The following is a 23275-nucleotide window of genomic DNA, read 5'->3' as shown; positions in this document are numbered from 1 at the left end:
TTTAATATTCTTTTATTCATCTCTAGAACCGTTTATCATGTCGTGGTTTCCGTTTCAGAACTATACATTATAAAAATTATTTTCTTAAAAATCTGAAAAATATGTTAAGATTAGGTGTTACATTATAAAAAAAAAAATTCACTTAATAAAAAATAAAGTTTTCTATATACAAAATGTTAAAAAGATGATCTATCTAATTATTGAAAAATCGCGTGATTTATCAAGAATCGTGGATTAAGGTAACTATAGCTAAGATAAAATACCTAAAACCTTTTGTTTCATAGCTCCTTCGTTCTAGTAGTTTAGCAGAATAAGGCTGAAGAGTTTTATAACATATTAAATTGACATGGTTCATCTTCCAAAACGGTAATTGTTAATTAACGTGGTAACTATATGTGGGCAGTTGTAAAAGTTGTATAATCAGAATTTCACTTGACGTACTTCGGTATTCTCTGGATATTATAATCTCCTATCTTTTTCAAGCTATCTGACTATAACAAATTATTTAAATTAATTAGATGGATTTCTCTGTTTATGTATGTATATATGTATCGCTTTATGTATTTTATCTCATTGGTCAGATAAATAGATTTATAAAATTGTCACCAAGATAAATTTATAAAATATTTAAAAACACGTTTAGTTATTTGCTGAAATCTGAAATATATATTCTTTCATTTTTTTTTTTTTTTTGTCTATTAAAACTGAATTGATCCGATTTTATTGTTTCATGTTTTTTGGGGGTGAGGGGGAGGGGGATTTTGTTTGAATTTTTGGTTTAAAAAGATAATTAAAGACTTTTTTATGTAGCAACATCCTGAAATTAATTTGTATTAAGTATTTTTAATTTAATTTATTTGCTCACGCTAAATTATCCTTGTCTTTAAGACAAATTTATAAGTCATCAGTAAATAGAAATCCATCAATAAAACATCGATTTAGTCGTTAATGGCAATTATAAAAATGCTTAACGACGAAGGCTTGAAGCTCTACATTTTTTTCAATTCCCTTTCTAATGTTTCATTTCTTCTCAGTAGCATTACTATTTAATCTAGTTATAAAAGTTGTGGATATGTCTGAAGAAAAATAATGTCAGTAATATGTTAGCACTCCACCGTATCGCACCACTAGATTAATTTATTCTTAGGCTGTGTAAAATTTCCTGTATACGCCATAGAATTGAATAACATTTTAAATCAGTAGATAGTGGTAAAAATAATTTTTATTCTCGTGATATCACTTAAAAGTCTTCTGTTGGCCGATCTCTTCAGAAAACATAGTAATTACACCAAGGTTATTGGTCTAAAGTTTTAACTTACTTGATTTCGTCTTTAAATTTAAATATAAGTTTGTTAAGTGTAAATATATTTGTTTATTAATTTATTTATTATTATTTACAACTGTATAAAAATACATACAACCAGAAAATTTGGTATAAGTTATAAAATGATATGATACAAACATGTGGAGAATCTACCCATTGATATGGCTCCAATAACATTTCTAGAGGAGAAGATCTCGGGACCATCGTCTTTCCAGACTCCTAGGAGGATTATCAGATAATGAAGGAGAAGCCAGGTTAGAAACAAGTGGGTTTGGGTGATTGGGAAGTTTTATCATGGGGGATTGGTATCTGGTTCTGGTCAAATCGGCAACATATGGAACATTGAGGTCCTGATGGATTACTTGATTTGTTACAAAGTAGGGAGCATTAAGTTTTTGACTGTAAGGATTGGATTCGAGAGGAATTTGGTGGAGTCCCAAAACTCAACTCCGTATAGGCCTTATTATGGTCGTAAAGATCAATCTTTTGTAATTAGTGTAAATATAAATGTGTCTTTTAATGTTTTTATTCTTTTGTTACTATGTTTATAAAATTTGATAATCTATAACTATAATGGAAATTTAAAATAATATTTTCTGTTTAGTCTCCTTCTCATTTTTGCTATACAAAATCCTTTACATTTATTAGGAACTTCTTGTTGTTTATTATTAATTTTCTACTTTTTTATTTTATATTCTACTTTTCAGTGGTAAATTACGGTAAACCTCTCGCTAGCTCATTGATTGTTAGATTGTTTCTAGGTACTTTCTGTTTTCCCGATTATTGTGTTTTATTTATCTCGACCAGAAGTGTTCTTTTTTTATGCCTGAATTGGCTTACGTCTGTTTAAATAAGACATAGGAATTAGGAAGATTGCTGGGCTCTACTCATCAGGTCTCTGAGGTACACTCACTATAGAAGTCTTCTTGCCTCCCTCTTATTTTATTTATTTTTTAACACGTACTTGAAACTCGAGATTTGGTGTGGGAGGTATACGTTAGATTCCTTTTTCGGTGATATATTTTCATTATCTTTTTCGAAAATACTGTTTTATTAGTTTTTTGTAAACATTTACTTTCCCTTAAAACCTTTTAAGAGAAGCTTTTAATCTTGGGGTCATGATATTTTCTTGATATATTAACTCTTTTATCCGGCACTCGAATTTTTTACTTTGAACAATCCATCAACATATACTTTTTTTTTCATTTAGTAGAAGATATTATTGCTGAAAAAAACTTACACTTGAGCGAGCTTTTTACTTTAATTTCTGTAAAATATGGCATAAAATCAAATAAACAAAAACAAATCAAAGGACTATTAATAAAGAGGTGTAGACAGTTGACCATAGATTAATAAGTGGAGAAGATGGTGCGGTCAGCAAAAAAACAAAACACAAATACACAAAACGTTATTTATTCGTACCGACGTCTCGACCTGAGTTTCAAGTTTCAGGTCGTCATCAGGGCTATTAAAAAAAAGAAGAGAAAACAACCATCAGAGAAATATAAAATTAAAAAGAAATAAGAAACTAACAAATTTTTAAAATATACATGACAATGAATTGAAAATTAAAAAAATGTTGATTAATAACCATGTAATTAGACAGTGGCAGATTGATAAGAATGGAAGATTAAATATAGGTATCAAAATAGTAAAAGAAAACTATTTATTGTTAACCAAGGTTTCGCTCCACTTTGCAGGGCTTCGTCAGGACTGTTAGATTGTAACACAACGGACAACTGAACGCACTTGGTAAGAGGATACTTTTTTTTTGTTGAAAACATTTCCGAAGAAAAGAATAGTGATATATACATCGTTGGAAAATCAAGGATTTTAGAAAAAATAATAGAATGTAATGGAGAATTACGATAAATGCATAAATACAAGTTTCGACTGGCTGATAACTTTTTCTTATCCACATAGTTATCATATAAAGATCTTTTTATGTAACTTAACCTATATATGAGCCTTTCAGTTGACGAAAGAACTACATAAAATCACTCTTAGTGTAGTCAATTTATCAAACATTCTATAACAATTAATGAATGGACAAGGACGAATTGTATTTTCTTGTAAAACAAACTAAGTTGTAAAAGTTTTTCGACTGTTCTGAAACTAGCAAGGTTCAATTATACTGATATTTGAGGTGTAGATAGTTGACCGTAGATTAATGACTGATATTTGTGTGATCCGTGTACCGCCTAGACTTTTCTTTAGGTGGATGTAATTATAAGGATTCATATAATCAAACCGATTAAAAAAATTAACTACCAATATATATAGATTAATTGGGACAAATATAGGTCTTTTTGTATTCAAAACTTAAATAAACGTCCACTTTTACTGCTTGTGTCTACGTCTATGGTTAATGGCCAGAATTATCTTCATCACTGTCATATTTTGATTAATTTTACTCACAACGAAAATAGGAAGTCGACCTGCTTTAGACTTTCCCATCCAAAGGTAGATGGGATATATATTAGGAACGTAGAAATTTTTAATCGGTTACAATGATTCCTGGAAATCAGAAGGAAGTAAAATAATTAAATGTATTATTATATATTTTTTTAATTTCCTCTTTAAGCTTAAATTAAATTATTAAAAATGTATTTAATAGTCTACGAAGTGAGAACACATGCTGTTACTTGTGCATCCTATGCGCTTAATGTATCGACAGCGATAACTGAACTGAATGTCAGAGGATAATGCCCCTTAATATAGTGCTGAAGCCCAACGAAGAATACACAGGGTGCATTGATTGGGCTCAGAGTAGCGATGAGATGAGGTCTACAGCAACACACCCAAAGCCCTCAGGATACCAACAAGGCCTTATAGAGGCAGTACAATTTGATGTCGTGATGGCGCGAGTGGTCTGTTGCAACGTTCAAGGGTCCTTAGCAGTCGCGAAGTAGTCATCGGATGACTCCTAGGACTATCTCAGGTGCTCCCACTCCAAGTATTGTCTTCCTATCTGTGGACAGTACTTCCCAATAGGAACAACACAATGCAAACGACTCAATAGTTTTATTCACTGACAAATTACTAAAGCGATCTGCAATCGAAGACGATTATTCGATCCTTACCTTTTGAACAAGTATACCTGTAATGTGAATCATCTTTACGGCCACATGTTCATGTAAAAATATTTCTCCAGTTTCTAATTACAACCAGGTTTTAATTTTTTTTAGAAATTTCTAGAAGCCACCCTTGTGTAAGCTATATTTCCCTATAGAATCCCAACTAGATTACAAGAATTTCTTGAATTTATTGTTTAATTTCATATCCTGATAGACCCATTACTGCCCATAAGCAGTTATAACTAGATTATAAAGAGAAAGACAAATTCTTAGGTTTCTAACCGTTGGTTCCATCTGTGGTGTGCAACAATTTCATTAATGGTCAGTATATTTCATCTTTCATTGTTATCAATAGGGATAGGATTTTTATGTGCTAAAAAATCTGAAATATGTGCTAATAAATTGTCAAATATTAAAAAAAATATGTATTGTTCAACAATATAAATTACTTATTAATTAGTAATCTTATAACTTAAAAAAAGTTACATAAATATGTATTTATTATATATTACATGAATAATATTTTAAAGAAATTATGTTAAAATATGTACAAAAAAATGTACTTAGAGAAAACATAGCTGTTCAATGACAAGACATTAATTAGTAATTGTAATTAAACTAGGGGAGTGAAACAAGACTAAGATGAGAAAGGACCATGGGAAGGGGGGAAACAAAGAAATGGATTGAGGAGTAAACAAACAAATTATAGAAAAATGCTACAGGAATAAGACCCTTGCTCTTTTTAATTGATTCTGAGAAATTCTCGATGTAATTCTGTGTGAAAATTTATTATTGCCACTGCTTTTAATTGGTGTTCAAAGAATTTTTACGCACTATTTATGATAAATTTCACCTTTAAGTTTCTTGCGTTCTCTCGAATTTTACGTAGTTGCTGCGAAAAATGTATTTACAATTGAACAAATAATTTAAGAAAATACGTGATTCAGGACAAAATATGTAAAAAATAACAAATATTTCAGAAAATATGTGATTTACAACAAAATATGTAAAAAAGGCCAAATATTTAAAAAATATGTGAAATAAAAATGGCTTCTTTTGGCCAGAAATGTCTTGAAACATCTTTAGTTAGTAAGGAATCGAAGATATCATGGTCAGGTAAAAATATGTGAAAACATAAAAATCCTATTCCTAGTTATCAATCTGCCACTATCTATGATATTAATACATTGACCGCCCCCGGACTATCTTCCTACAATCTACTTCATACGGTCAACTATTTTCTTCAAAAAATCAAAGATAGTTTAGAGGGAGATTTTTTTAAAAATCCGATTTTTAGCCCTTGCAAACTATAGCACTTAACTGCTCATTTATTCACTGAGTTTAATCAAAATCGTTAATGCTGTTTTGGGGAAAATAAAAAAAAAAAGTGAAAATCTATTCTATAAATGCCACACAACTAGGGGAGGCAAGAACGGTGGGATCACTGGTTTCCATAAATCTTTTTTTGTGACATTAGGTCGACAAATATTGGACGTGTGTACTTATTACGCATTTGGAATTTCAGTTGGAGCCTACTCAAAGGTTCATTTGGAACATTAGTCGAAAAGGTTGAATTAGTAACAGTGAATATTATAAAAAATATCTGATGGAAGCTAGGATTAAATTTATATTCTCGTTGGTAAGTGATGTGTGCACTGCACCAGATCTCTCTTTTTATTCAACTTTCTTTCACCACTCTAAATCTATCGAAATATTTTGATAAAAGTTACAGCTAAACGTTTTCCTTTGAAGATATAAAAATGAGTAAGCTAGTGTCTGTCATCCGAAAGTTAGATAATATTTATAGGGGTTGAACAAGCTGAGTTGACGAGTCGACAACTCGGCATAAATCGAAGGCAACATCTCGAGTTTTAGTTTTTTGTGAGCGGGCAGTTCATCACGGCCAAGCGTGTTTTTTTTTTTTTGTATGCTTCCACCCTCTCCTCTCCCCCCCCCCTCCACTAAATAATAAAATATTCTTACAAGTAAACATAGGGTGCGAGAAAGGCGACCCTACGTCTGAAAGATTTAGAACTTACATGCGTACCATAGCCGCTTACCTCTTGTACATTTTAGTTTATGAACCAATTATTTTACTAGAAGTTCTTATTTGTTATAGGCAAAAAAAAAAATCTTAGGAGGTTATGAAAACAGAATTCGTAAGTAGTAGGTTGTATGTATCACTCCGCATTGACTTAAATCCAAATGGTAAATATATATCCAGGTGAATGGTTGGTTGTCTTTGATGCATTGATTTCTGTTTTAATATGAAAATTCATGATAGTGAACCCTGCTAACCACCTATAGTTAACCTTAGAAAACTCCTCGGAAAAATATGAAGTTTTTGTTTATCGGTCAATTTTGTACTCTGAATAGGGACAGGTCCTCTTATCATTTATGATTTGAATTAATTTTTTTTGTCTCAAGTCCTCCATTGAACCCCAGAGTTGGAATGTCAAGTTTCATTTCTCGGGACCGCCAACACATAAATATTGGTAACCCACTGTATTCTTTACCAACTACTGTGGTACTCTTGCTCCAACGTGTCACCTCTCAAGCCTTCTTGATGTAGTATATATTTTTTTCTTTATTTGTGGAAACATTTTAACTTCTAAAACTATTCGTGATAATATGTATATACATTTTAAAAATATTTCTAGTGTAATACATGTAGGTGTACTAATTAAGTATTAGACAAATAACAATATAATGATTGAATTTTGTCGTCAAAAGACGTAGACTGCAATTAGGCATATTAGTAACTATCTTATTATCATTCAGAACATTTTTTAAAAAGCTATTCTGTACAAATTATTTGAAAAACATTCTATATTATGTGTATGGCTGATATTGTCTTAACCTCGAATGATTAGGTTTGCTGCTATAATTATCAAAGAATCTTCCATTACGGTCGATATATGCAGAGGTGCCTAAATAAATGCAGCGTTGGAAGATAGCCAATGCCTATCTGGGCCAGTGACCTGAGGAAATCAGAATAGAGGCATACAATACCCTAATGAAGGAGCTCTCACCCACCGAGGAATCTCGTCTCGACTGCAGCCAGTTGTCTACTTGTAGGATGGCTACTAGCGATCGGAGGTCATTGGATATGAAAACAGTCATATAGCGCTTTTTGTTTAAATAAATCAGGAACACTGTATAATTATTTTCTTCTCAATTTCATTGTGGAATTGTTTAAAGTCTTAGCATTCCAGGAAGATGTCACTGATCGAGGGGTCTGTGATTCGATCTTTACTCGTTCGGAGCAGTCGTTATATACTAACTGAAATATGCCTCCGAGTTGATAACTGAGGGTCAGTAGATGTGAGATATCGATTCCAGTCAGTGGGCTGATTGACTTTTATTTCGTTGTGGCCCCACGGAATGAAAACCGTAAATCCGAAAATCGACCTTCTCATTTTGGTTAGAACAGGTTGGTTACCTATAGAATAATTCCCTCTCCCCCCATATCAGAAATGAACAAAATGAAAGAAAAAAAAAGGATAATAACCTCTTACGAAAAGTTTCCAAGAGAAAACCCGTTTCTCCGTTGCTTTCTTGTCTTCTGACAGTATTGAGTAATTTTACAGTGTTCTGTTTGGTATTTTGGGAGGTAGTGTATTGGGTTTTTCTACTCTTTCATTATGGAAATAGACTCAGGTCTCTACGGAGTACTTGTCCAGACAAGAAAGTACGTCAGGTAAAATTATCTTTTTGTGGTAAAGCCGGACTGTATATATTTGTATTTGCGGTCGGGGTCCAATTATCGAAAAGTTCTAACGCTGTACAAAGTTGCAAGTTTCTGCTTGATTTAAACGATCATATAATTGAAAGATTGAAATTTCATTTATATTTAAGTAAATGAAAAAGATTTATTCTAATAAAATCCAAATATTGAACAGTAAAATCATATATAATTGTCAACCAAATTAATTATTTATTTAAATACCTAAGGTTTAGTATAACCAAAATGAAGCAAATAAGTTTTCATAACAAACGAAACAATATCACTATAGGAAATATAAATAATTAATTAATTTAAATTAAAAAACAAACAAATGAACAACTTATCTTATAAATAAAATAAATAGTTTCATGATCGAGTTAATAAATATTTTTGATGGATTGGAGAAAAAATATTGTCGATCTCACCTGGCGTTTAAGGATGAATAGTCGTGTGGACGACTAGAAATGATGGCCGTAAGTAAATAACGGCAAAATGTTGTATTGCGTTATCCTCTGGAACAGATTGACCTGTGTAGAAATACCTAGCAGTTTGTGCGATATATTTACATTAGGAGAAGAGCTGGTGGTTGCTAAAAGGCCTTACAGCTGACTGACAAACACATAGTCTTTTGTTTAAATAAAATTGGTTTAGTCTTTAATAAAATGTAGTGGGCGGAATTTGATTAAATTTATACTTGACCATGGCAACACTGATCACCTACTTCTCTCAAAATGTGGGCTAAATCCAACGGACCGTTTTCGAATTATAGGTACGACGAGAAAAATACTTTTATGCAAGCGTAAGCGAAAGGATGAAGGGTGAAATCTATATGGACCAAGTAGATACAAACCCGCCCAATCCTTTCTTCTTGGTCCCAATCATTCATTGTTCTATAAAATGTAAAATGTGAAAATTTTCTATTCTGGATTTATAATTTTTTTTTTTCATTTTCTTCATGAATACAAAGCTTCCTTACTTTCATTAGTCAGGGAGAAAAAGGAGATATGGTTAAAAGAATCAGTCGAAGAATTAAAAGAACCAATTCTCTGCAAGGAGTGAATCATTGAGAACCGGCTCAGTTAAAGGTATTGAATTTCCCATCTCTAGGATGAAAACAAAAAATCAAATATCTTGGGACATTATAAGATCGAAAGCTCAAACTTATTTAATTGTACATAAGAGGTTCCCACAATATTCTCAACTTGGCATTATTAAAGATTTTTTATTTAACTTCCCACTACCCATGGATATTGGGGATATTCTATATCAAATGTTAGCTGAGTTACATGTTTTTAAAAATATTTTGGAGGCTGGAATAAGAGTAATTTAATATAGCCTTGGTCGCCTCTGGTCCTCGATTGAAATTATTTTGTACAACATGTGCTGAATATTAGAGCTGACTGCCTGCAAGGTGTTGCCGATTTCCGGGATCGAGTTACATCTTTGAATTTCTAATTGCATCCTATAGGCCTTCGCTACCTTCCTGTCTAGACGTGTAGGAAGAACTGGAGTACCTCTTTGTTGTCCCAACACCTCTGCTGTGATGTGGCCACTTAATAATGAATTACTTTATTGACCGCTAATGTTTCATCCAATCCCTGTCTATTGACAGATTTCAATTTTATTTTTCAATCTAATTCTTACTCAGTTACTTAGTACATTATCTGTCACAGCACCTATTTTATTATCCCACTGCATCACTAATAAGTAATGAATTCTTAATTCACTGAAGTTTATACTGGTCCTAGTCCCAGCGTACATTTTCACCCCTCTAATCTCTACAAGTTTTCAATTTTGAATTGATTTCCTCTGAATTATTGGCTTGTGGTTAATCTTTTGGGGGTATTAATTTTATAACCTTTTTCAGTTCTAATCGAGATCACCTAACATTGAAATTTTTAATTGAATGGGGTATTTTTTGTAGATTCTGGTGGTAAATTATAATTTAAGAATTAAATTATAATTTAATGAATTCATTCTGGACAATTTTTTGAACAGACACGTTTTAAAAGGATAAATCACTTAAAACAATTGTTTACGGTTTTTGACGATTTTTGCCTAGACGGTACGGTAAAACTTAATAAAAGTTTTACAATCTTAATTCCTACAAGAATCCGTCTTCCTGGTTTGAGTTTCTTCGGCTCCTGGGTGGCTGGAGTGGCTACCATGATGACGCCGCCTCAACGAATAAATGACACAATTTTAATACGGATTCTTACCAGACTTTCAATTCTGAAACGATTTTCTTTTATAGGATTTATCGATTTTCCGTAGCGTTTGCACGAAAATCGTTAAAAAATTTAAAACAAAAGGAATTGTTTGTGGTTTTCTGTGATTTACGCCTTCAGGACTAGTCGAATCAAAAAAAGTGTCCTATATATATATTCATAATGAAATCCGATTTTCTACCAGAGTCCGTAAAAAAGTATTCCAGTCCATTGGAAATCTCATAGGTACTACGCTGGAGAACGGGAGGTTAGAAAGTTAACAGTAGCCTCAAATGATAGACCACATGTGGCTGCTATGGCATAGCGAAAATTCTGTTAAAATACTATAATAAAATCATAATCATCATAAAGACAAAACATTAAGATGTGCACAGCCGTGTAAATCTTAATTTTATGGAGCCGTATCGGGGGATATCCAACATACTCGGTTGTACCTGGTTCCCCAGTCTGTGCCTAGACTCCTTTTTTTACTCTCTTTCACCAGTTGTTAATTATAAGATTCTTTTATTTATTAAATTTATGGAAGAAAAATTTTCGTCAAAAATCTGAATGCGAAACCTTTTTCAATTGCAATACTTCCAATATTTGTCACATATAGGTAAGTGAAAGGAAAAAATGAGTTTTCATTAAAAAATCAATTAAGTTTGTTAGCGAAACAATAATTACACAAAACTATCTTATATATGTATTATAAAGATATATAAATGATAGCCTTAGCGATAGTTTCTTTACTACTTTTGAAATAGACGAATACATTGTTTTTATTCTTTTTTACCATGACAATGTTAACATTTCTTCGGTTGCAAGCCGATATGGCTTTAGACTTGTAATGCTGACTATTGTGTTGTTCAACCGTATCGCCAGTTATACTGAGAGACCCCTCATGGACAATACTGCCTCTTGATCCGGACACCTAGACGACAAAGATCCCTTGAAGAGGTCGGACGCCATAAATCTCTTGGTGGACCAGTGGCCATTGAGCCGCTATTAAGATTAACATACCGCCCACCAAGTACCAGTCAAACGGATGACAGGATTTGTCTCTGCCGGGCTTTGTCGGGGGCGACATCTCTACCGTTTTTTTCCTCCTTGGTCTTTATCTTCTCTCTTTGTGTATACGTTTGTTTGACATTCCTTCTGTATATTTTTATCCGGAAGGTTTCTTGCATTGCTTCTCGAGTAGGAATGAATAGCTCTCTTTGTAGCTAACAACTACTTACACTAGCCAAGGTACTCCAACTATGTATTTCTTTCCTAATTTTATTTTTATTATTAATTTGTGCTATTTTTGGAAGAAGAAAATCTTTGAATGAGCTGTATGAAACTCTTGCTAGAGATTTATTATAAACCCCCAGCCATATACTCCCTCGTATCTCTTGAAATGTTTCTAAAGTTGGCAAAGGTAAAATGCGATTCCTCTGAACGACTTGAAGCAGGATACTCGTTTACTAGCGTTCCCTCATTGTGGGTGTGTGACTATGTTTCACAAAATTGAATAATGTCAATGTGCTTTGTCGCCTATATGTAACATGTGCCTAAGCAATTCCATCTTAAATCTGTCCCATCGTCTCAACGCCACCAACACTGCTTTCGTATGTAGATCCGATTCCTCCTTCTCTTGATTTGTTTTCATGTTCTGAAAAATGGTTTTCGAAAATCTTTTTCTATTATTGAAAAATAACTGATTTAATTAAAGAGTTGAATACATTTAATTTAAATCTAAAAATATTGCATAAGCAATTAGAAAATTTTGAAGAGGGAGATAATGAAACTTAATCATTCAACAGTTGCTCAGAGCAAACTATTCTCTCATTTTTTTATGTGCAATGCGAAACGTTAAAACCAATTAATTAATTGAAAAAAGTTTTTTTAAAAATATTTTGAACCAGGACTATAAAAAATGTAGATTTGAATCATTTTATTTATTTTCACAATTAATAAATTATCGTACTAGATTGAAAAGACAGGAAACCCCACATCGACTCCGAGTTTACAGCACTTACAAAACAAACGGTCTAAACTTACAATTCATTACAAAAGATTGATCTACATGACAATTATAAGGCCTATCTGGACATACGAGTTGAGCTTTGGGGCTCCTCTAAACCATTGAATTTCTCTCGTATCCAATCCTTACAAGCCAAAATCCTCAAAATCTTTGTCAGAAATGAAATCATAAATAAAGACCTTAATGTTCCACTATAAACACCCTAACCACTGGATCTAACCTTGCTTCCTCTTCCATTCCTGACAATCCTCCGAAGAGCCTGAAAAGAAGATGGCCACGAGACCTTTTAATGTAAAAACGTCATTACAGTGCTCCTCTTCTTGCCTTTTATGAATATCAAATTTAATAGATGTATTATTATATACAGTAAATGTCAATAATAAAAAAGATGTCTTAAGTTAATTTTTTACGCTTTTCGGGTTACATTGTTTCCCCACTTATTTATTGCGCTTTTAGCTTGCGACAGTAGAAAGTTAAAAGAAGTTCCTGATTAAATTTTATATTATTATTTTTAAAAAAATCAACTTCTGATCATTACTGCTAGTAGTTGACAATGTTGACTTAGATACCTCTGTGTCATTTTACTTTAATCAATAATTAAATTTGGGGCAATGAACTGCACAATTCAAAATATCACATGCCTTTTTATTCAGTAGAGATTAACTAACAACTCATCGGAAATCGGTTAAGCTTCATCTTATCCAAAGTGATATGACAAATGAACTATATTACACTTCGACGTCTATCAAAAAACCTAAGAGCTCAAAAACGAACTATTTTCCGTTTTTGCATGGAGACGAGCCTCACTTTCAATTTTAGTTTTTTGTTTTTGTCCACAGCCACCGTACAATTATGTTGTTTGCATTACTGCTTTAATTTATCACATTTAATTCTAAAGTATTCATAATCCCGATGAATTGTGGTGATTTTCAGTACATTACTTGTTTTACCGTTATTCTAGTCCACATCACCAGAAACATGTCACATCGATCCGTTGCCTGTTGGATAAGGAAACTTTTTGAGTACTGTCGAAAGGTGAGGCAAACTACCTGTCTACTTGCAGCTTATAGTAGGAGACTTGTATCTTGTCGCTTCATTCGTCGATGTCGCTACTACATATTATCTAATATTACCCCTTTTACAATGAAGCAACTGAACCTAGTCGAATTGATTGCCTCAACTTCCCGTGGTTACCAAATTAGAACCCTTTTTAACTCACGACCATGAACAATCGTCCAAAGCTAATAAACAAACCTTTTCGGGAAATAATGCAAGATAATTATAAATGCTCGTCTGATTACATATATTGAAAATTTTACATTTTCGTCTCACCAACTCCAATGATATTTGTTCTTGTATGTATTTTCGGTGTTTTTAATATATCATGTCATACTGTTCTAGTATAGTTTAATACCATGCATATTTCAAGAATATCTTTCTTTTTCTCTGTCATTTACGATTTTATTTTTACAAAAAATTTGTTGTTATATATTTTTTCATTTATTTATTTACTATAATTGATCATTTTACGGAAATAATCCTTTTTTGTTTGTCCACTGTATTATTCTGAAGTGACTTTGTCCTATTTTAAAGTTTTTTTTTCTATTATATTTATTTCATCCAAGAAGGTTATAGGAAATATTAAATTTTCCCTTGAACGAATAACATCAACTTGATACTCATGACTGGTTAAGGGTATCTTCTCCTGATATATTTTTTTTCCCCCCATTTTCATAAGTTTGTTATAGAATCAAAGAAATTAAGAATTAGTTTGTGTGTTGTAGAAAGAAGAAGAGGAACAGGTTAAGGCTAAAGTGGTAAAGCTAACTTCTCGGGAAAGAAGATTCCTTAAGTTTGCCTCTGTCAAGCATGATGGTCAGATTTATATGACCCCCAAGGACTTCTTGGAATCCTTTATCCATGAGGAACCCATCCGTAAGTTGATATACAAACTATTTTAAGAATTTTTAGCATTTTATATATAGGAATGCCTGAGAAATCAGTCGTGAACTTTACCCTTATTAACGATAGAATTAGTTCATTTTGAATCAGAAGTCATTTCTTTAACATCGTTATTATTAATGTATTTGCATCAACTGAAGACAACGAAGATGTGATGAAGGATGATTCCTACAATCAGTTAGAAAAACTAGTGGATAAGGCTAAAAAACATGACATGAAATCAGTTATAAGGAACTTCAATACAAAGATAGGTCAAGAATTCCAGTTTAGGTCCATCATTTGGAGGCCAAAGCCTCCACAAAATGAGCAATAATAATGGAGTGAGATTTATTAGTCTGACAGGAGCTAAAGGTCTAGTGGTGAGCAGTACTATGTTCCTGTTAGGAGCATTTATAAATAAACTTAAAACTTAAAAGTATGAAAAACCTAATTGACTCCATGCTTATAGACAAAAGGTGTCTGAGTTCCATTCAAGAAATAATAAGGTATTATAGGGCTAATTGTGATGGAGATCACACTGTGATAAGGTAGAAACTCTGTCTGAGGCTGAAGTGAATCCACAAAGTAGGGGACCAAGTTCAAAGAATTAAGTATGAAGGCAAAAAAATCTTCAAATAAAAGATATATTCCAAAATGAGCTGGAGAATGAATTCAAACCCTTGGACATCGATGGCCTCATGGTTGATCAACACTGGGAGGCATTAGAGATAGGGCTGAAAGAAACAGCTAAAGAAGTAATAAATTTTCTGGAGAAAATAAAATAAAAGAAGTGTTTCATTCATAACAGCATGCAAAAAGGTGTGGAGGAGAAAAGGAAAATAAAAGTCCTCTGCCTAGCTAAAGCTGATCAAGCAATACTGAATAAATGAAGTCATGAACGATGAAGATGTGGACCATGACCCACAGGAGTTTGAAAACTGGAATTCGGGACGTGAAAATAGCTATTTATTGGCTTAAAAGATGAAAGGCCCCAGAGATAGGCAGCATATGATCAGAGCATCATCATTTGAAACTTTCTACTTTTGGAAATGATTTGCCATCGACCCAAACTCTGTTGAATTTTTCACCTTAATATCATATATTTTGTTTGATCTTCTTTTACTTGTAAGACTATTTGCTCTGTTTCTCTTATAAGAGTCAACCGATATCTTCTTGGTTGCTTCGTAGGGCAACAATAATGCCTGTGTACATTAGGATTTTGGGCTTCATTCTATAAAGTGCATGATGTTATTCTTATTAAGTTCTCAAAAGCTATGTTGAACACCATTGGTGAGAGAGTCCATCTTTCTCTCACAGACCTGTTTTGACTACATATACTTCTCCTTGAATACTCAATATTTAGGATGATTTATATATACCTTTATCAATCTCACTATTTTCTTGGGAATACTCAGCTCAGCCATGATCTTTCAAAGACAATTTCTCTCCATAGAATAATAGGCTGTTTTGAAATTTATGAATAAGGTATGCAAATGATGATCTGGTCTAGTGTGCTCCTTCTTATCCTGAATGTCTTAGTAGTCGTCTATTATATTTTCTTATAAAAACATGGATATATCTTATTTATAGGCCACCATAAGGAGTGTTATGCTTCTGTAATTATCACATTTATTCATAAAACCCTTATTTAGAGTAGAAACAGACTGGGCCAGTGTTCCAAGCTTCTGGAATTCTTACTTCATCTTATATTTTCTGGATCAGTTATAAGGAACTTCAATGGCTCCAAAATAAACTCAATGAATGATCAGCTGACTGACAGACCAGAATATAACAGGTACAAACAGAGCCTTCTCTCTGTCAAGAATACTGAAAAATCTTTAGAAATCCAAAGCTGAGTGTGTAATTTGTCATATAAAACCATCTTTGGTATATAGCAATAAGACCGTGGCTTCCGACATCCTAACAATCAGAAATGAGAAATCGGAAAGGAAATTACTATTAGAGAACTCCTTACAGATAATGGTCATTTAATATTTCTGAATATGAAGGTAAGGAGGTTAGGATGGGTGATTGGGCATGTGGCTAGAATCAATCTATCAGAATGCCTAAACATAACTTGGGATTCCTCTATGGTTAGCAAAGAACATATATGTAGCCAAAAACCAAATGGATTGACGGAATCAACATAGATATAAAGATCTCCTAGCAGTAAATTGATAAGTAGTAGCTGCAGGTAGACCTATATTTATGGCTCATATTTAATCTAGCAATGATTGATCTTTTTCAATGATGATTGGACTAAAACTAAGTTGTCGATATGCATAAAACTGGAGATAGTCAGTAATTATTTAAATCTTTAAACAATATATATTTTATATTATTTGTACATATGGAGGAGTGGGCTAGCTCAATGATTAAGGCCCTATGCTACTAACTCCTTGGATCCATGTTCAAATCCAGCTGTGGCAGATAATTATTTATTCTGTTACTGTAACTTTGACTCAACCCTGAGGATTCGGGAGTCCTCCGGAGTCCACCCAGCTTCTATACAGTGGGTATGCTTAATTGGGTAAAAATCTGGCGGTTGCTTATGATGATGAAAAATCACCTCCTTGAATAACCGTTAGTTCTTTCTTACAAAGTACTGAAACCCTGACCCTTTATGTGTTATAGATGTACAGATATCTTAATTATAGATGTACTTTGATGTTTTAATTACTAAAATTTCTCTCTTCATTTTGAGTTCTACTTTTTTTTTTTTTTTCTGTTAATTGGATAACTTTGAAAAATCACTTGTTAATATTATATGTTATAAACCAGCATTACTATATTATTATCTAGGAATTTAAATTGGTTTTAATTGTTCCTTGCTGATTGATTATATTGTTATATTCCAGCTGTTAGGGAGAGAAGGGAGCTTTCTGAAAAGGAGCTGGAATCTTTGCGGAAATCCACTCCAGTGCTTTCAGCTGGCTCTTCACATCTCTTCAGAAATCTTGAAGATAATGGTATTTGTTGCAAAGATTATATTATATTCTCTTATCTTAATCATAAGAAATTTTTATTATTTATAAATCTGTACTTCTATTATGGTCCTTTATAAGTTTGAGTTGAACTTACTTTAAATCCAATATCAATATTCCTGTTTACCCATTTTTATTGATTATTATTCTGACCCATGAAATACTTTTATTAAGAGTAGTCTTTAAAATTTTTTATAGAAACTCTTAATTATTACAAAAATCAAGGTGCAAAAGTTATCATTTTTAGGTCAAGATGGTATTTGATTAATCCTTAGTGATCCTTAATTATAACGAATTTCATATACAAAGTATTGTATTAAAAAAATTAATGTTTTTTTTTAAATGTGATCAAATATGATCATTTATCAAACTAATGTTTAAATTTAATATGTTGTAAGTTGCTATTAAGCAATTAATCCAGAAAACATTTAAGAAGCTGATTTTTCTTTTTATTTCCGATTTTGATGAATGATAAGTATGTGTATAATTTTCTTTTACTTTATATTTTATATTGGTGTAGTGAAAGAACTGATTTTTTTTTAAATTTTTGGTAGAGGTACAATTACACAAATAAATGTATTACATGATTAACAAAAAATATAATAACTTATGTAGAAACTGGATAGTGTGTATTGGTAGCATTTCAATGACAATTTATGTCAGGAGGTATCAAAGCCATTTTCTTTTCCAACAGTTCCTATGATTGTTGGTAACTGAATGGGAACCAAGGTTGAAACTCATCGTGAGTATGGCTGGGAAGGGAGTTTGTAAGGGATGATAAGAAGGAATCATACAAATATACTTTTCATTAAATTAGAAGTTAAAAGTGTACTTCCAGTGGATATAGGTTGATGTAGTTAAAAATAATGATCTATTTCTTATTTTATTCATAAAAAAAAAAAGATTTCTGCTCTGGTGTGTAAAATCATAAAATATAAACACTGTATTAAGAAATATGAATGAAAAACACCTATGACCAACATTAACACTTTTTAGAAATGATGATGATCTGTTCTTGAAGTTACATTTTAATTTTAGGTTATTAAAAGCTTTGTTTTCAAGTTATTGTTTTGTGAAAAAATTTCATTGGGGCTTAATCAATATTTTGATTTGTAATGATTTGAAAAAAAAGTTTAGTTACATCAGGTAATCTTATGTGAAGTCTGGTGGTGAGAATAAAAAAAAAGAAAAAAAGGGACACTGAAAAGACTCACTAGCTTGCTGAAATAACACTACTTTATAGCTCCTTCTAATTCCACTTATATACATTTTGCCTGTTTGTTTACTTCTTACACTATTTACAGATGTTCCTACCACTTTAACTAAAAATGCACTTCTGGTTTCACTATTTACACTTCATCAACACTTCTCTACACGTACAATAAAATAAAAGGATTACAAAAAAAAATACTATCTTCGTTTGTGCGTGGAGATGAGGATACTCCAGTTGTTCTGCAGTGTTCCCGATGTGGGGAACTTCAATTGTTCAATGTGGACATTTCTTCTTTTTTTGGGTTCGTTTATGCTCTCTATTGTAACCACATTGTGTTCTCTTATGACAATCACCCGGAGTGGACCCTCGTATCACTGTGACTCCTTACTTCGATTTGTCCCCACCCGGCGGTAGACAATTGTCCCGATTTTGATCTTCCCCCTAATGTCTCTAAGGTTTAGATTCTGGCGAGTTACCCTTTTGTTTTTTTCTCGCACTATCTTCTCCCTGACTTTCCGCCACGTTTTGGTTAGTGCCATACCATTATTTACAACCTCCCCCCATCACCAGCTGTGGCCCTATAATCTCTTCGGCGCCCCCGAAGCCCAAAAGAATTTCGAAGGGTGAAAATCCGGTTATCCCGTGTATTGAATGATTATAGGCCGCCACTGCTTTTGGCATCGCTTCGTCGGGCTCTAACCCTTTATCCAACTGATAGAACCTTAAATGCCCACGAGGGTGCTGTGCAATCTTTCTATTCTCCTCTACCCTTGGGATGACCTGGCGTGTTTAGTTGCCTTCATCCTGTATCGCACTGTTATCAAATTCCTTCCCTGCATCCGATGAAATCCTGTCAGGAATGCCGTAGAACTGGAACCATTGTCTCAATGCTCCTAGTACTGCCTCTGCTGATTTTTCCTTAACGAGATGGGACATAGCTGCTTTGCTAAAGAGGTCCATGGTCGTTATCCATTTATCCATAACCCTTTCAGGAGAAGGTGTCCATTTGAAGGTCTGCAAGGGGCGTGTCAGCCGTTAATATTTCTTCCTGTATCACTTTTGGTGGGTGCCGGTCATATTTCGTGCTAAGACACACGTCACAAGCACCTATGATGTCCTATATAGTTTTCTTCATACCCCACCAGAAGTATCTGTGTTTCAGGGCTTGCATCGTCTCGTTCACACCTCTGTGATTCGTCTTCCCCTGATGATACGCCAACGTCACTTCCTTCTGCTGCTCTTCATCCCGTATTGTGTCAACCATCCTCAAGCAGCGCACGAACACGTGGTCTATCCCTAACTGTTCCGATCGCCAGAGCCTTTTTATTTTTTCCCAGATAACCGCATTGCCCACATAAATATGATCAGTCCGCCCGGCCTTCGACGCATCTTTTAGTGCTTGACAAATGAGGTCTTCCCTGGCTCCCGACTGAGACCGTATGGTGTTTATTGTACTGCTATAGCTGCTATAGTCTACTTTCATCAGTCTGGACGTCCTCATCTTCCAGATGATTTGCCTTCCAGATGATTTGCCTCGGCTTGTCATTGATTATTTCGTCAACTTCACAATAAATCACAATAAGCCCCCACCTTCAACAATAAATCACAACCAATTATAATCTGATACTCGTGTGGCATGTTCCCCACTATGTGCATCATTAATTTACCTCCGTTAACCCCCCATTCGCCCAGATCTATAATGACTTCCATCACGTTACAGGGTCCACCCAGGGTGATTAGCTTACAATGACATACCTGAACATTGGGCTGGGGTGTCCTCTCTCCGTTTCTCAGCTTCTCCAATGCTTCTCGACCCACGATGGTGTTGCAGCTCCCTGTATCGACCAACACCGTACTCCTCTCACTTCGATAATAGGCAGGCCGTTGCTCTCGCTTCCCACGTTGCATCTCACCATTGTGCGGCTGCCGCTCTGTATGCATTCTCCTCAGATCTCTTCCGTGGATCCTCTTTCCTTGAGCCTCTTTCCCTGCCGACATCTCTCTGGTCCTTTCTCCTCCACGGCACTGGATTGTTCCTCGGGCAGGTGTACATCACTCTATTCCACCCCGCTTCCTCAACCTCCATCCTGGTGTCTTCTTCCCGGGCGCTGGCATCTATCATATCCTGGGCACATTCTCTAAACGTGCGCTCCTGTGGCAGTCCTTCTTTCTTGTTAGTTTCCTTTGCCTGCTGTACTTTCATTATCACGTCCAGAAAGTTCGTCTTCCATTGCACCACCTTCGCTGTCCCTTCGACTGACCCTGCTTTCTTCTGCTTCTGACCTGCTTTCTCGCGGAACATATAAAAAATGTCCTCCTCCGGAGTCTATCTTCCCCCTCCGTAAGCCTTTTTCAATCGCTCCTTGACCAATGGCCAGGAGCTATTCAGCTTGGATATGATTAAGAATTGCTCTCTTAATTCTGCAAATTAACGCCGTCTTCAGCGAAATGGCATTGTTCCTATCCAGCATTTCCTCTGCTACTTAGGTCTCCATCCTTTCTATGCGATCGCCTCCTTTGAGAAAGTGGTTTAGTTCGCCGATCTCACCTGAGAAACTTTCTAGGTCTGAGATAGCCTTCCTTAAATCTTGCGACGTGACTGTCCTCACCTTTAGCTTAGCTAGCATATTGGCATGCGCCTGAGCTAACGTGGTCTCTGGTAGTGGAGGCATTACCGGAGATGCAGGTGCTACTGGAGCCGCAGGACCCACTTGATTAGGCGGCGAGAAGTTCAAAACTGGCTCTCTTAACCATGGTTGCTCTTTATTCACCATGATGGAACTACGTTAGTCGAGAGAAGATAGAAAAAGGAAAAAAAAATTTGTCTTCTTTTTAACTGTAAGAAATTTAAAAAAAAAAATTACCAGCTGACAGAATTCCTGGCTTTCAGCACTACTTATGTGAAGTCTGGTGATGAGAATAAAAAAAAAGGAAAAAGGGACACTGAAAAGACTCACTAGCTTGCTGAAATAACACTACTTTATTGCTCCTTCTAATTCCACTTATATACATTTTGCCTGTTTGTTTACAAGGGAAGTTAGGATTACGACTGATATTGTGCCTGGCCATACCGTACCTTATATGTAAATTTTTAATAAAAACATAAATTCAACTTGAATTAATATAATTTTAGACATGTTCATTTTGTGTATTTTTTTGTTACAGGAATCATCTCCTATACTGAGTATTTATTTCTCATATCAATTTTAACAAGTAAGTAATTATTTTATTTGTATTTCTGTAGTTTTAGAACTCGATTAAAAGATAAACTCTAAAATTATTCATTTAATTTTATTAAGTTGTTTCTTTATCAAATGTTCATTTAGATTTTTTTTATTTATAAGTTCAAAATGAATTTTCTTATTTATTTTAAAATAAATCTTTTTAATTTATATATGATTTGAGATTTATATTTTTCAGAGCCACTTTCTGGATTCAGGATTGCCTTTAACATGTTTGATACTGATGGAAATGAAAGAGTTGATAAGAATGAGTTTCTTGTGGTAAGTTTTATCTAGTTGGACATTTTGAAATTTTCTGAAACCACCGACTTATTTTGTCTTTAGTAATTATATTTGAGCTCTGTACAAAAGGGCGTTTTATACCTCATTTTCCATTTTAGTTACTTACATGTCACAACAAATATCATTTCATATAGTATACGCATAAAATCACAGTCAAATGAGTATTTATAATTTTTTTTTAAATAAATTTAATGGGACTTCTGAAATTGATTAATAGAAAATTTATAGAATACAAACTGTTATTTTTGACCTTGTTTTAAGTTTTAATTCTAGATTGAGCTTTTAATGAAAATGTTCTTAATATCATTTCAATGAATTACAAAACGGATAATTATGAACTTTAGTTTATTGCTTTAATGAAACTAACATGCAATTTCTATGGATTTAGTAAATTAAATGTGAGACAAAATAGCAGTCTGTATAATATACACACTTAATTTTCAATAATTCATCAATGCTTTACAAGCTCTAAAACTCGATAGTAGTGCTGAATCCTTCCATTAGACTTAAGCAATTCCAGAGAGCTTGTAGGTTCTCAATTGGATTCAAATTGTAATGTTTGGAAAAAAAAATCCATTATCTAAATTTTCTAACCACTTTTTATTTTATTGCTCAGGCGGTATTTATTATGTTTAATGTCATTTATCTTCTTGAAATAGGGTCATATGTCCAGGCATACCATTTTCTTCCCAATGGTACAGATGCATGAAATCCATTTTATAGGACATACATTTGGAAATAATTTTAAAAATTGGTTTTTATCTCACTTAACAAGAAAACACAGTTCTAACTGTCTTAAAACACTTTCTAATTAGGTAATTAATTTACAAATTAGGTCATTTATTTTTTTTTTTTTTTGTTTTACCCCATAACTCCTAAGCAGTACATCCTAGCGAAACAATTATAGTATAAGAAATTAAACAGCATTAAATTCTGTATTGAATCAGTACCAGAATATATTAATTCTGTTAGGTAGTAGACCACATACTACTAAACCGCAATTATAAACAAAAATAAATTCAAATTTTCAACTAATTCATTTCTAATTATTTTTAATTCCTGAAAAGGTGAATGAATTTACATCCTATACAATTATAACTTGTGATACTTATATTTTATTTTGTTCTCAATAATTAAAAAAATTTATCTTTACTATTGGAGATAATAATTGTTTGTCTTATTTTTACGTAGAGGAAAGTTGTTGGAAAATAGATCTACCTCTTGTTCCTCATCATTATATATATATATA

General features: G+C 33.4%; 1 protein-coding gene across 3 annotated transcripts in view; it reads left to right on the top strand.

The window, feature by feature from the left end:
* MICU3 (Mitochondrial calcium uptake 3) overlaps nt 1-23275 on the top strand; it is a 60038-nt gene that overhangs the window by 15233 nt on the left and 21530 nt on the right. For 2 of the 3 annotated variants that reach the window (XM_014415045.3, XM_014415047.3), the window contains exons 2-5: nt 14149-14299; nt 17164-17274; nt 21668-21715; nt 21923-22005. In XM_014415045.3, coding sequence (XP_014270531.1) covers nt 14149-14299; nt 17164-17274; nt 21668-21715; nt 21923-22005 — 393 coding nt within the window. Of the gene's footprint in view, nt 1-14134; nt 14300-17163; nt 17275-21667; nt 21716-21922; nt 22006-23275 lie in introns of all 3 variants that reach the window. The other variant, XM_067048868.1, reaches the window with a different exon arrangement.

This window comes from Halyomorpha halys, unplaced genomic scaffold (assembly GCF_000696795.3).
Source record: "Halyomorpha halys isolate HHAL.00 unplaced genomic scaffold, Hhal_1.1 Scaffold91.1, whole genome shotgun sequence".
In the NCBI taxonomy this organism is placed as follows: domain Eukaryota; kingdom Metazoa; phylum Arthropoda; class Insecta; order Hemiptera; family Pentatomidae; genus Halyomorpha; species Halyomorpha halys.
This window is presented reverse-complemented; position numbering and strand designations above follow the sequence as displayed.